The sequence below is a fragment of the Primulina tabacum genome, chromosome 18 (genome assembly GCF_025594145.1).
Source record: "Primulina tabacum isolate GXHZ01 chromosome 18, ASM2559414v2, whole genome shotgun sequence".
NCBI lineage: Eukaryota > Viridiplantae > Streptophyta > Magnoliopsida > Lamiales > Gesneriaceae > Primulina > Primulina tabacum.
The window spans coordinates 29,677,805-29,693,136 of record NC_134567.1 but is presented as its reverse complement, the minus strand read 5'-3'; the positions used below and the strand labels follow the sequence as shown (position 1 = coordinate 29,693,136).

Genomic DNA, 15,332 nt, shown 5'->3' with positions numbered 1-15,332 from the left:
ACCTGGAAATTTAATCTAATCAGTCTTATACAAAATTCATGATCTACAACATGCATGAGATTAATAAAATAAAATAATAAAAAAGATTAAATTACATAAATTTGAAAAAAATTACTGATTTTCGGCCAACTTTTCTGAGATTCGAGCCAAAGACTGCAGATTGCACCTTACAATTGTGTCAACAAACGCACAAGTCTCTTCTTTGGTGTTCCCTTGTGGGACATCCACAACGTAAGACTCCACCACTACCGTCACACCGCTACCTAGGCCTCCGCTCGGAGGTTGCGACGGCGCTGCATGGAGGGTGGTTACAGAGCGATAATTTTGCAAGCGGTGATCGCCTCCTACTACGCTGAAACTCAAAACATGCTTCTCGTCGTCCAAGACTTCCAGCCTCTCCGTGCTGGACACCGCTGGGAGACCGGACACGACCCGCACCTCCCGGAGCGTGCCCACTTCACCACGGCCGAGGATGACATCGCAACTCTTGAGGAAGTGCTTGTACGCCTGCGGTTTGTCGAAGCGGCGGACGACTGACCACACGGTGTCTAGGGGCGCGTGGATGGTTTGGACTACGGCGGAACAGCACTGGTTGGAAATTCACAGCGTGCGTGTGGTGATGCGAAGCGTTTTCCGGCAGCGGAATCTCGTTGGAAAAAGGCGAAACCCATGTGGGCTTGGCCTGCTTGGCGGCGGCGTAGGCTGATCCGGAGGTGGTGTGATTTATGTGGTTGATTCTGTGAAGCTGAAGAGAAGAAGGCATTTCTGGATCTTTAGTTAAGCTGCTGCTGCTTTTCTCTAGCTCCGATGATTTTCTTGGTAGAGAAAAAAAAGTTGAAATGAAAGGAACTTATAAATGGATAGATACAGATATAAATACACAGGTTTATGTAAAATAAAATCCGAGTAATTAAAACTTTGCAATAAAATTCTTTGTCAAGTTAGTAGTATTTTGGATTTAATCTTAGAGCTTACGAAAGGAGTGATCAGATCATAGAGCAAGTTGCCGATCAAGTTGGCAGTAAATTTTTTGGACGCGGTGAATTCCAAACTGCCCCTGGAAGTAGCCTAAATTTACGTGATCCACCCGGCACTTCGTTTATCCTTTTATAAATAAATTAAATAATATGTTTTTCGATTAAATTCTCGAATCATAATGTTTGGGTGTTCATAACTGAATAAATTAAATAATATGTTTTTCGATTAAATTCTTGAATCATAATGGTTGGATGTTCATAACTGTTGAATATGCTGGCTACTGCAATAATTAAGTAACAAGACATATAATTTACATATGTAATTGATAAAACGTTTGAAAATGGTCGCTTTTTGGAATTTTAAAGAAAGAAAATTACAACTTTTGTTTTGTATTATCATTATTTTGTTGTTTTAATTCTCCATATTTTCAAATATATTCATGATTTCAACATGATGTTGTCGTCGCAACGTTGTAGAGCTGATGTTGATGCATACGTATACAATATCACGTTAGTATTTCTGATAAAAATGATTAAATTATCTATACATGGTAAAGATTGAAATTCGACAAAATTGAGAACAAAAATCGTGAAAGTTAAATATAAAAGACTGAAAATACAATTTTTTTTCTTTTAAATATCAGATAAATGACATGTAATTAGTTACTCTAAACCTTTTTTCTTCAATAATATCATAAAGTATAATATTTTAAATTTGTAATGTATATCGGCATAATGTTGTTGTACCAACTACATAAACATTTATCTTAGTGCTGAATAAATAACTCTGGACACACACACACATTTTTAAAACATTTCACCTGATAATAACCATGCTTTTTAGTATTCGAAATAATAAATATTAAATCAAATTTAAATGTAACGTAGTCCACCCGAGAGCGGTGAATATTGAGTAGGTCTCTTGTGAGACGATCTCACGGATCTTTATCTGTGAGACGGGTCAACCCTACCGATATTCATAATAAAAAGTAATACTCTTAGCATAAAAAGTAATAGTTTTTCATCAATGACCCAAATAAGAGATCTGTCTCGTACCGTTTCACACAAGTTTCTGTCGTCAATGTTTGAGTTATAGTATTGTCGTCCTTACCGCACGAGCAATCGAATGTTATTTTCGTATTTTAGATACAATAGAAAATACTCGATTCTATTATAACCAAGGCTATTTTCGATGTTCTTCGATAATAATATACATGCATATAAGCATACTTATAAACAGAATTTGGCGTGCTCGATCTGCTAGTTCCTGCTCGTTTTAGTAGTTTTACATATAATAATAATAGTAAACAACAAATTGATGCTTGTTTACTTGTTTCCGCCCCCAACACGTTTTTATTTAATCCTCAATATGTAATCTATGGGCTACTACTGCTCCTGGTTTTGCAGTTGCTTTGAATTTTTTATCCCAATTTGGCAATGTTTAAGATTTGGCCTAGTAGAGTCATTGCATTTGGAGAACAAAACTTATCTTATGTCTCGATTTTTTTATCTTCTTCCAACCATTAAAAGTGGTAACCCACTCTTTATTATAATTTTAAATCCATCAAGTTGAGAACTTCCTTGATATCCATCAATACTTTGCATCAATGGATTTGGAATCATCCTTTTTTGTATTGAAAGGAGAGAATTGGGGTTAACTGTATATAGACAATATATATATATATATATATATATATCTGTGTGTGTGTGTGTGTGTGTGTGTGTGTGTCGGAATGGTCAGAATTTTTTTTGGTAATTAAAGAATTGGCGAGTTGAATTTTGTGTGTTTTCAAATTGATAGTTGAAATCGTCGGTTGTTCTTTATATATATATATATATTTTGAACGAGATTAACCAAAAATTTGCATGCGTATCTCACCTTATGTTGAAGTTCTGAAATTTTATGGGTAAATTCGAGCCTACGTACACTAAGGTTTTTACATAAAAGTGTAGATCAATGACCCATGTTTAGTCGGTCATTACTTGGTGTATATATGATAGACTGTTTGTCGTTTTATCAACGTAAGATCTAAAGTACCTGATACCGCTCCAAGGTATTGTTGATCGCAATGGCGTCCTTTAATGGTGTGAGCAAGAGAGATGAATTTGAATTACAGGATGCACAAGATTGACATGCAATTATTGGTTGGGAAGGTCACTATATATGTGACATGCATGTGCACGAATAAAAGTAAATGAAACTGTGAAGACATAATAAAAAACAATTTTAAAAAGTATATCGACAGTTGAAACATGGTTTGGAATATTCAGTTATCTTGATCTTTCAAATTCAGAAAAGAACCTAACATCTTTTACCAATCTATTGAGTTGAGAAAATTATATTTTTGGTTTTAGACATTTACCACTTTATGTTTTTGTTCTTCTGTATTGTCAGCACATACAATGAAAAAAATTGCAAACAATTGTAAAATACACGACTAACACTGAAATTTGATAACATTGTATGATATAAGTTCGAATTAGTAGAAGTAATAATTATGTCCACAATAAAAGAATTAAAATGTATATCTAGAAAACAGAACGGAAGGACATGGATTATAGACTATAGTCCTACAATATGTCAAAGTTCGACTTTATCCATTAACTTGGAGACTTTTTTGGTTTTGATCATTTTTCGCATGAAACCACTAATTAATTCGTCAAATACTTTAATTTAATATTGATGATATCTTATATAGCTCATATAGCGAGAATAAAAATATATCTCAGTAAAAATAAAGATACACAATGGTGTTTATCCTTTAATGACTTATATTGATATGTGTAATATATGACTTTATTTTTGTCACATGAATCAAGAAGGAGAACATTGTTACCAAATAAGCAATTTCCAATAAATTTAATAGCTTCTTGTGGAATTATGACAAAAATGAAAAAGATTTCCATGGTAATAGCTAAAAACTATTGTTGACAAACTACAAAGCTAGCTGACAATTTATAATTAGGACTAAAATTGCGATTTCTTTTACTTTGGCCGAAAGCTAAACAAATGTTTCCATGACTTCGAACTTCGGCCTTAGTTTTTTCCAATCACTTGAAAAATAAAAATTGTTTTTTATAAATATATCTAAACTCAAAATTGCTTTTTAAATAAATAAAATTAGAAAAGGAATTGCTGAAAAAGGTACAATAATATGCTTCTTTAACTTAAGTTATTATTTATTCAAGTGGTCCATTAAACTTGACTAATTTTGTGATTAAATTTGACATGCACGAGGGTTTATGAGGAACCATTGAAGTCGAGTTTTTTTTAGAATACGACTCGATTTTCTCATTTTATTGGGTGAAAATTTGGGTAAACTATTGTCTCTTAATTCACTTCAAAAAAAAAAAGGACTAAATAATTAAGCATGTTTTTTTTTAAAAAAAAACCAACTACCGTGACTCTCATAAAATCAATATATATTTTCCTCGAAAATGAAGTGTGTCCAGCTTCTGCTATTTGGAGAAACGAGTGAAATAAATAAAATTCTTTGCGTTTTTTTTTTAAATAAAATATTTGACGCTCGATTTATTTTATACACCCCTTGCTCAAATCGTCATATATTTTGTAGTCTTTGGTATGCTAAACTTTTTTTTACCATTTATTTTTTCTTTTTTTTTCCTCCAAATTTGTGTATTTACCATATTGTTTTTTGTATTTTTTTTATTTTACCATTAATATTTTTCTTTATTTTTGTTAAAAAAAAAACAGAGTACTAATATATATTTAAAAATAGATTAATTGTATCAACATCTCCTATGGGAAAAAAAACATCTTACATGAAATTAGTAGCATGTTAGACCATGTATTTCAAAAAATCAAACGTAAAACTCCCTATTATGATAAATATGTCGGAATTTTTATAATATAGGGTGAAATAATTTTTTTTAGATATGTGCTTTTTTTAAACTTTTCCCAGGTTTCGTGCAGTTAGCCCGTTAAAAAAGAGTTGGGACTAGAGCAAAGATGTTTTCCTCTATCTCAAAAAAAAAAAAAAAAAAAGTTAAAAGGAAAATGCAAAGTTTCCAACTTTAAAAAAAAAAAAAAAAAAGAGAGCAAAGTTTCTTTAAAAAAACAAAACAAAACCAAAGCAGAGAAAACTTTGAGACGAAGAAAGTGGATTAGCACGCGTAAACCGGAATATTTCCAAGCAGAAAAATAAAATATTAAAACGGTTTCCTTTATTATGTACAGTTTGCCAACTTGCTGAGGTTGTAACTTTTGAGAAATAATATATAAAAAAGGTTTATTTTATGTTATTATATGTACAATTTGTCAACTTGTTAAGGTTGTAAGTTCTGACTTTATTCCTGAACAGTCAACCCAGTTTAATTATTTAATAATACCACTCGTCCTTTCCTTATCTTCAATTTAGGACCAAAAACCAAAATTTGGGATAATAAGGTTAGACAGTTACGTATCCAAATGGTGTCCCTTCCACACCTGATATCTGTGTATATATCTGCGCGAAAATATTATTATTATTTTGCTACTTTTTATTTATAATATGATTAATAATATTTTGTGGTACCTGGACTTTTATACAACAGTGTAGATATATAAAATGAAATATTTCTTTAAACAGTAATATTGAACTTTCCTGGTAAGGAGATTGTAAACATAATCCTAGTGATCGAGTTGGGAAGTTGCATTCAAACGTTGTGAAGATTCTTAAAGAGAGTTGCTTGCTTTTGCAACTATTCTATCAACACTTGTTTTTGTTCAACTGATGGTAGGTGTGTAAAAATCGAATAGGTTACATTTGATAAAACGTTCTCTTATTCAACTAACCTGGAAATAATTTTATGCGTATTACGCATGCATATAGCTTGTTTGAGTTTTATTTCTCCTAAGTTCGATATTTCATTCCGTAAATAAAAAAATATATTAATTAATGTATTTATTTTTTGCATTATAAAATTTTTTAATGTGGCATACGCTAACATATTATCCAATGGCAAATATTGAATTTGAACCGTTTGTTGAATGTTGGCCTTTTTCTTTGCCCTTCCAAGCATTTTCAATTACTTATGTCTTTTCGAATTTTGATTCTTTCCAATAGACAATTAGTAGGATTATCAGTTGCTATTTCATAAAATTATCTTAATGATATACACAGTTACATCTTCAAGAAAAGGAAAATGTTGGTTTCGGTAGAAAAATAACACAAAAAGATGCTGCTAACGTAGCAGCAGGTGTATCTTCAGAATCTAAAACCTTTGTATGTTTTCTCCATTCCTACATGTTTATATCACCAAATCTGAGTCCAAATCCAAAAGCAGATCAGTCAACATGAAGTTATGATCCTCCTGTCTACCTGGTCCCAAGAAATCAAATTCATAACATGTTTCATGCTCCATGTTAGGCGAACCACAAAGCAATTTGGACTCAAAATAATGCTGCAACTGGCGTGACGAATCTTCACTGATATTTGCGGCGGCAAGCTCACTATGGGATCCAATATCAATCCAAGGCACTGGAGCATGGTTAGGGACAGAGTCCAAATGGCCAAGAGGCTTCTCAGCTTCAAAAATTTTGTCCCTTTCTCCCTCTCTTACTGATTCTTGATTTGGTTCTTCTTTTTCTAATTCCTGTATCATCGGTGCCACTTTCGCGCTTGCCTCACACCCCTCAGAGATGCCACAACTTGCATAGACCGAAGCTGAACTCATGGGAGACGAAGAAACCTCTTGGCCATCATTTTTATGAGCCGGGGAGTTAAACCGAGCACAAGGGCCGTACATGGCCAATGCAGCTTCATCATAAGCCAGAGCAGCTTCTTCCGCTGTACTAAATGTTCCCAACCACAGCCTGCTTCCACGACGTGGCTCCCTGATCTCTGCTACCCATTTTCCCCATGTCCTTTGTCTGACGCCTCTGTAATTGCAACGGTTGTTTTGTGGACCACCTTTACCTCTCATACACCCTTTCTTTGATCCCTTGGCAGGAGCTTTACGCACCGGCTTATCGCTTGTTTGAAGGGAGTCGAGCTTATCATTGTATTCCTTCCATTTCGCAAGAGTCTCAGCTACACTTTTGGATGTGTCACTCCTGCTTCTTGATTTCTTTTTCCTCGTGAAATCCATACGTTCAGACACTGAGCTATAAATTCGATTTGATGGGCTCATATCTGTTTTTACGTACCAAGAAGAAAAATGTTCAGCTATAACATGTATAAATTTTCTTAAATATAAGTTTCGCATTTTCTGTAATATATAATTGCCATCTACAAAAATTATCGGGGCCCCCTTGTCTTCTAAGAAAGAAACCAAACAGAGTATCAGCCATATCATTGGAGAATGCATGATAAGAATTGAAGTCAGATTGAGGGAGACTTTTTATTGCAATTGGTGAGCAAATTCATCTGGAATAAAGTTATATATTACATTTAATGAGTCACAAGTCTTACAAAATTTAAAAAAAAAATTCGTGAAGCATATGAGTGTGTCAGTGTCTGTAAAACTCAACCTAAAATCAAGAAAAAAGGAAAACAAAGCATGCCTTCTTCCATTTACATCTCCCACGCCGGAACTAAAAGGACTCCGGGGCTACCCAATCGGTTTTGATTTATGAATTTTGAACGCCATAATCAATCAACGTACCTTCTTCCGTTGGACTGAAACCCGAACAATTTCTTGAGCTATCGCACTGTTCTATTGAGGATGAAGTGAATAAATATTGACTACATAAAAGGTTTTGGGATACTTATAGATGAAAGAAGGAGGCGGAAATTTCCTCAGGCGATTATGTCGAGGGAAGCTTCCTCATCCACACGTTTTGTGTTGATGGAGAAGTTTGATTGAAGTTGATTACGTACACTGTTTTCGCTTCCTTGGGGGCAAAGCAACTTCTCTCTTTATCTTCTCTGTTTTTCTTTTAATCTCGCACATAAAATATCGCACATAAAATAATTTCATATATACATGAAATCTAATAAACATAAACTAATATAAATTCATTCATTCGTCAACCAAACGGTATCTAACGAAACAGACAACCATAGGGGACAACCATGACGTAGGTTTATCGAATAGAGTTCCAAAGAAGATTAGGTAGACCAACCAAAAATTATTGGCTATGCTATAGATTTTGTATCAGAGTAGATATCTTGTGAGACGATCTCACAAATTTTTATCTATAAAACGAGTCAACCTTATCGATATTCACAATAAAAAGTAATACTCTCAGGATGTGTTTGTTTGAGTGGATTAAACAAAGATATATTAATAGTCAAACACTTATCCAATGTTTGGTTAAAATTTTAAAATGTTTTAATAATCATTTTGACCTGATTTAAGATCCAATTTTGTGGATAACTATTTGATTATTAATCTAACAAATCAAGTGTGATACACTATCGAAACTCAATAAATTACATTTTTCTCCTCTTATTTCTTAAAGTGTTAAAGTTATTTATTGAATAAAAACTTTATCTAAGATTGTTGTACGTTAGATGTCGATCCTGATATTTAATATATATCATTATTATTTAATTTGATTTAAACTTTAAAAAATATAAATATTTTTTTTATTTTGAAAAACTAATTTATTTGTATATATTTTAATAAAATAATAAAAACTAAATTTTAATGTTGGTTATGTTTATCAATAATATTTTTATTTTTATTATATTTAATTTTATGATATTCATACTTATTAATTCAAAGATTATTAATATCTTTATTATTATTATTAATATTATTATTATTATTATTATCTAATATTATATATTGCTTCCATATGTGTATAATAAATAAGTAAACTTAGCAAGGATATAATAGTAAATTTATTAATATTTAAAAGCTAATCACATATTCAAAATGTTGAACCAAAGAATCTTAATAGTATCACATAATGTTTGATTAATAATATATCAATCTTGTTATCTATAGCATAATCAATCATTTATTTATCTCATCATTTGTACCAAACACACACTAAGCATAGAAAGTAATACTTTTCATGGAAAACCCAAATACGAGATCTTTCTCGCAAAATACGACTCATGAGACCGTCTTACACAAGTTTTTGCTTTTATATTAAAATGACAAATTAAATAGGTCAAGTTACTTATTTCAAGGTTACTTATCTTTATTATTATTATTTTTTCTATGATTTCAAGGTTTAATTTTATAAGATATGTAAAAATAATAATATCTCTTTTTAATAATATTTATGTGGAAGTAACTCGGTTTAAACCATCTTTCATCTTGTCGGACTTGTACAGTTTTAAAATTTCAGGTGAAAATTGACCTCGAAAATCGAACTGCTGCAGGTATATGATTTTTTCATGCCACTTACACCATGTCACTTTTTCTGTAGTCTCATACTTCTGCCACCGCCTCGGCCGCCGTCGTCTGCCACAAGCATAGCGCGCTCTGTTAAGGACGCCCAACACTCCGAACACTCTCTCATTCTTAGTATCCCTCAACTTTAGTACAGAATAACCAAGACCAACTTGCCACTTCTCCAAAGTTCGTTCGGCTGCTGCACTTCGCTCTTATTGCTCGGGTGTGCCGGAAAGTTTGAATCTTTCCGTCCAGTATGTGAGTAACTTTTGGGGTTCTGGATTTAGGGTTCTGCGTTCAGGGGTGGATTTGAATTTTGGTTGGTCGATTGGGTTTTATTCTGAGGAGATTTTGTTGTGTTAATGAAAAGTTATTTTTGTGTGTATTTTGTCTGGGTTTTTTTTTTTTTCCTTTTGCTTTTCTTCTTGCATTTGAAGAACGCAACTGTTATGGAAACGGGGAGAACCATTCATGTAGCTTTTCCCGCAATGTTTTAGTTAGAAAATTGTATGATTTTTTTTTTTATCACGATTTCGCAATATGAGAAGTTATAGCACCCAATATTCTAAAAAACCGTGACGAATCAGATTATTTCCCTGGTACAAATAATCCCTGGATAGTTCTCGATCAAAAAGAAGATAAGACTGCGGTATCTAACGTGGTCTGCGATCTTATTTTAACTATAGTCGGGTAGAGTTCAACCTATCCCGAGGGCGTTAGCGTCAAGGTAGATCCAATGATATTGGATATTTTTAAGCACTTGAGTCCATCGGTAATTTGGTGTTATATTAATTGCAATCATGTACATATGATTATATTTAAGTGTATTTATGCATATGCATTTGTAAAATAGTTGTTTCTGACTCGTTTCATGCTTAATGTTTTTAAAATTATGCGTCATGTGTATTCATGTCCTCGTATTCATATCCATTCATCTTAGATCATAAAGAAACGAACTTTTCAAAGAATACGGAGCTACAACAGTTTGACTATTAAGTATTTCAGATAAAAGTGATCTTTCCATTCAAGCAAAGCTGATTGAATTTTTTGGAATATGTATAGTATTTGTCTATTCGATAATAACATAGAACACCTGTGTTTCAATCATGCCACATTTTAAAAATTTTATGGATAAAAGCAGGATCATTTGATGTCCACATGCTTCCAAAACAGATACTATGATCTTTTTCCAGTAAAGCTACTATTTTTATCTTTCATCATTACTTGTCTAAACATATCATTGGCAAAATTCTTTACTTTGCTTTTTATGGAAATACTTAGTCTCCACTCTAAATGTTAAAGGAGAATTTTCAGTTATTTCCTTTGTTCAAAACAACATACTACTATCTTGCCACATCTGATGAATTTAAAAGGTGTAGAGATGTCTACCTTGTGTGCATTAGGGTTTTTTCTGGTTTTCGTTATCGTAAAATACAAGGGTACTATGTTTAATTAAGCAGGAGAGCTGTAGAGATGCAGCAACCAGGTACAATTTTTCCAGTCATGCAGCCATTTCCCCCTACCAATATCACCACCGAACAGATACAGAAGGTATTTCTTATTTTCCCTTGAATCTTTTGGGGCTATTGCAAAGATCTAAAATAGTCATTTTTTTGAATTGGTGACCTTCCTTTTTGGTTTTGGTGGGAAAACTCACACTTCTGTCAATCATATTTATTACCTATGATGGTAGGTGTTTAAATTTCCAATAATTTGTTCTTTGCTAGTGCAAAAAGCATTTTCTAATCTTTCTTGGTATCGCAAGGTAAGTTAATATTGTGTATGACCAGTAATTGTCCAATGTACTATTGTTATCTCAAAAGAAATGTTAATTTGTATAATGATGGTTGATCTTTTTCCCAAAGTTTTGTAATATGGTAACTTCTAAAATTTACTTTTCTAATGAAAGAATCGATAAAATAGTTGAAAATTTGATTCCTTTGTGTCAAATTTAAAAGATCAAGGCTCTGAACATCTGTGAGTTGAATCGATCAAGTAATACATTGAAGACAATCTTCTAGCTTTGAATGTGAATTTCACCTTTTTAATACTTGTTGAAATTGTCGTTAGAGTTACTTGATGTTTGATTTTGTTTTTAGAGCTTGTTCCATAATATATTGAAATACTCATGTGAAATATGTTTCATCATACTTGAATATTGTGAAAATTTACATGATTTGCATTTTGACATGCAACATCGCCACCAACTGTCGATGCACTATCTTGATGAAAACAAGAAGTTAATATTGGCGATATTGGACAATCAAAATCTTGGCAAACTTGCCGAGTGTGCCCAGTAAGTGGGTTAACTTTTCTGTTCGTCTTTGCATACGTGATGACGAGTGCATTTATGCATTTACTTATTTGCAATTTTCACTATCAAGCATTTTATTTGCTTCTTGTTTTCTGCTGTATAGTAAGAATCTTAGTGATCACAGTTTCAACTGTCTTATCTTGGATATGAAACTTCCCTTCTTTCTCTGTATTTGTTTGTGCTTCGAGGAGTTATATGCCCTACAAATTGCTATTGCTTGTTGGTTTTTTGACGACCGAGTGCTTATATTTTTAACATCAGAGCAACTTTTTATTCAGTATTATCTTGATGATCAGGTATCAGGCTCAACTTCAAAAGAATTTAATGTATTTGGCCGCAATTGCTGATGCACAACCTCAGACATCAGCAATGCCTCCTCAGGTATCATTTAGAGTAAGCTTGATGGAAATTTACTTATGGCATTACAGACCTCTTTCTAATTTATATTTTGGCACGTGCAGATGACTCCACATCCTGCTATGCAACAGGGGGCGTTTTACATGCCGCATCCTCAAGCTGCAGCCATGGCTCAGCAAGCAGGTATTTTCCCCACACGAGCACCATTCAATTCACCACAACCACTGCAAGATCTGCGGCAGCAATTGCCACAACCACCTCCCCACCCGCATGCCACACAAGCATATTTTGGAGCCACCAATGGCATGCACCTAGCACAAACCGAAGCCAATCTTGGAGGTAGCTGTGGCATTCCATCTTCAAAATCTGGTCCCACCGATGCACGTGAAGAAAATAAACAAGATAAACCTGTCACGGGTGCCGCAGCCAGATCTGATGTCAAAGGAAGCTCAAATGTAGCACATGGTAGTTCAGATGGACTGGAAGCCAAGTGAAGGGATCAAGAAATTTGTAAGCTGTCGCATCTAGTTGTTGATAGTAATTAGGTTATGTTACTATTGTTTTCTGGTTTCTATACTCATCATCTCACGTCTTATAGGAGTTAGGGTTGCTGTGCCATAGTTGTTGGACTCTTATTGTAAGTAGAGGAAGAAGTTCTTGTCGCGGCTCCAGTGTCATTTGTTCTATATCTACTCAGGTTGATGCTTTTTACAATTCTATATCATGGATAATAAATTTTATATATCGATCTTTCGTAGAATAACATTGATAACTATTAATTTTTTGTTAAATAAGTTTTAAAATAATAAATAAATCAACATAAGATTATATAGTAAATATCAAATAAACTCATATAATAATTATTAAATATAGATTTTAAACTATTGATATGATTTTTACCATTAAAATTTGAAATATAATGAAAGAAATAAACTTTCATATATCTTTTCGTGATACTATAATTTATTACTTAATTAGAAATTGCACTAAACATATAATTACAAAATTACAGTAAAATCATTTGGAAAAAATGTAGAGATAAAATTAAAAGGATAAAACATTTAAATGTAGTATAAATATGAGTTATTTGATAAAATTAATATAGGAATTACATTGTATTCTTGAAGTGTGTATAGAAGTTTAATTTTGTCATTGCACAATTGAAAAACAATGTCCTTTATCTACACTTATATATATATATATGTGTGTGTGTGTGTGTGTGTGTGTATCACTTCAATTGTGAATTTACTTTGACACCCTTATTAATTATGACTTTATTATGTATAAATATGTCACTATGTCACCTCAATAAATATGTCACTTCAATTGTGAATTTACTTTGACACCTTTATTAACTATGACTTTTATCTATCTATCTATCAACTCTATATTAATATAAATATATGGATTTGAATTGTGAAATTTATATAAATGTCCTTATCTTCATTCAATAATAATAATTAATACATGTTTATTTTTTCTTTGTTTTTCATCTATTCATTTAATAATTGTTTTTTATCTATTCATTTAATAATAATCATTAATATATTTTTATTTTTTTGTTTGCTTTTCATCTATTAATTAATGAAATTTAAAATATACATGTTTATTTTTTGTTTGTTTTTCATCTATTAATATATAGAATTTAAAACCTGCTAAAAATTGGAGTTTGTTAAAATATACATGTTTTTTGTTTGTTTGCTATCAACGATTAATGTATTATAAAATAAATTGAAGAAAATATAATTTAGTCATTATTTTTTGGAATGAAATTTACACTCTATTTTTTAAAAAAAATATATATATCTTTAATGAAATCTATTATCTATATAAATATGTCACTTTTTCAATTGTGAATGTACTTTGACACCCTTATTAATTATGATTTTATTATATATAAATTGTTCACCTATGTCACTTCAATAAATATGTCACTTCAATTATGAATTTACTAACAAATATACATGTTTTTTTTTTTGTTTGCTATCAGCGATTAATGTATTATAAAATAAATTGAAGAAAATATAATTTAGTCATCATTTTTTGGAATGAAATTTACACTCTATTTTTTTTTAAAAATATATATCTTTAATGAAATCTATTATCTATATAAATATGTCACTTTTTCAATTGTGAATGTACTTTGACACCCTTATTAATTATGACTTATTATATATAAATTGTTCACTATGTCACTTCAATAAATACGTCACTTCAATTATGAATTTATTTGACACCTTTATTAATTATGACTTTTTTTATCTATCTATTTATATCTATATCTATATCTATACTAATATAAATATATGGATTTGAATTATGAATTTATATAAATGTCCTTATCTTCATTCAATAATAATCATTAATACATGTTTATTTTTTGTTTGTTTTTCATCTATTTATTTAATAATAATCATTAACAAATTTTTATTTTTTTGTTTGCTTTTCATTTATTAATTAATAGAATTTAAAATATGCATGTTTATTTTTTGTTTGCTTTTCATCTATTAATCTATAGAATTTAAAACCTACTGTTTGTTTTTCATCTATTAATCTATAGAATTTAAAACCTACTAAAAATTGGAGTTTGTTAAAATATAAATATTTTTTGTTTGTTTGTTATCAGCGATTATATATTATAAAATAAATTGAAGAAAATATAATTTAGTCATCATTTTTTGTAATGAAATTTACACTCTATTTTTTAAAAAATATATATCTTTAATGAAATTTAAATTAAATAAAAGAATAATGAAATTTGCATTTTTGTTTGATTTCTATTTTTTATTAATTAATGAATTTTAAAATATATCGAATAAAAATGAAGTTTACACTACTATTCAAAATTTTATAGTTCTCTAATTTTTAGTAGGTTTTATGTGAAACAGTTTCATTGTTATATAGTCTTGAGAGATGCTGACTCAGTCATTTCCGGAGTGAATGAAACAATCTCATAAGAGTTTCTGTGTCAATTTTATTTTTAACTTAAATAAATTAACATATATGAATAACGTAAATAATAATAATTAATATATTTTTCTTAGCTTGTTTGTTTTTTTTCAATATATTATTTAATATATTTTAAAATAAATTGAAGAAAAATAAAATTTAGCCAACAATTTTTGTAATGAAATTTAAATTAAGCCTTCATTTTTTGGAATAAAATTTACACATCATTTTTTTAAAAAAAATTACATCGAATAAAAATGAAGTTTACATTATTGTTCAAAATTTTATAGTTCTCAAATTTTTAGTAGGTTTTATGTGAAACAGTTTCATTGTTATATAATTCTGAGAGGGGCTGACCCAGTCATTTCCGAAGTGAAAAATAATTTTTTTAATGATTCAAGTTGAATATGAGACATGTTTCACAAAATTTACTCGTAAACAAT

General features: G+C 30.8%; 2 protein-coding genes and 1 pseudogene across 4 annotated transcripts; 1 reads left to right on the top strand and 2 right to left on the bottom strand.

The window, feature by feature from the left end:
- Positions 1 to 86: 86 nt before the first annotated feature.
- Positions 87 to 953, bottom strand: LOC142532914 (abscisic acid receptor PYL4-like; annotated as a pseudogene).
- Positions 954 to 6,035: 5,082 nt separating this feature from the next.
- Positions 6,036 to 7,795, bottom strand: LOC142532659 (dehydration-responsive element-binding protein 2C-like). 2 transcript variants are annotated; one of them, XM_075639004.1, is made up of 2 exons: positions 7,580 to 7,795; positions 6,036 to 7,083 (listed from the first exon to the last, which is right to left on the bottom strand). In XM_075639004.1, the coding sequence occupies exon 2, from the start codon at positions 7,065 to 7,067 to the stop codon at positions 6,228 to 6,230; it is 840 nt and encodes a 279-aa protein (XP_075495119.1). In that variant the 5' UTR covers positions 7,068 to 7,083; positions 7,580 to 7,795; the 3' UTR covers positions 6,036 to 6,227. The 2 variants fall into 2 exon arrangements, with proteins under 2 accessions (XP_075495119.1, XP_075495118.1); XM_075639003.1 differs by having other exon boundaries at positions 6,037 to 7,111; positions 7,584 to 7,795.
- Positions 7,796 to 9,189: 1,394 nt separating this feature from the next.
- Positions 9,190 to 12,690, top strand: LOC142532660 (GRF1-interacting factor 2-like). 2 transcript variants are annotated; one of them, XM_075639006.1, is made up of 6 exons: positions 9,190 to 10,642; positions 10,727 to 10,820; positions 11,489 to 11,565; positions 11,880 to 11,964; positions 12,045 to 12,450; positions 12,539 to 12,690. In XM_075639006.1, the coding sequence occupies exons 1-5, from the start codon at positions 10,563 to 10,565 to the stop codon at positions 12,432 to 12,434; spliced, it is 726 nt and encodes a 241-aa protein (XP_075495121.1). In that variant the 5' UTR covers positions 9,190 to 10,562; the 3' UTR covers positions 12,435 to 12,450; positions 12,539 to 12,690. The 2 variants fall into 2 exon arrangements, with proteins under 2 accessions (XP_075495121.1, XP_075495120.1); XM_075639005.1 differs by having other exon boundaries at positions 9,190 to 9,527; positions 10,730 to 11,565.
- The last annotated feature ends 2,642 nt before the right edge of the window (positions 12,691 to 15,332 follow it).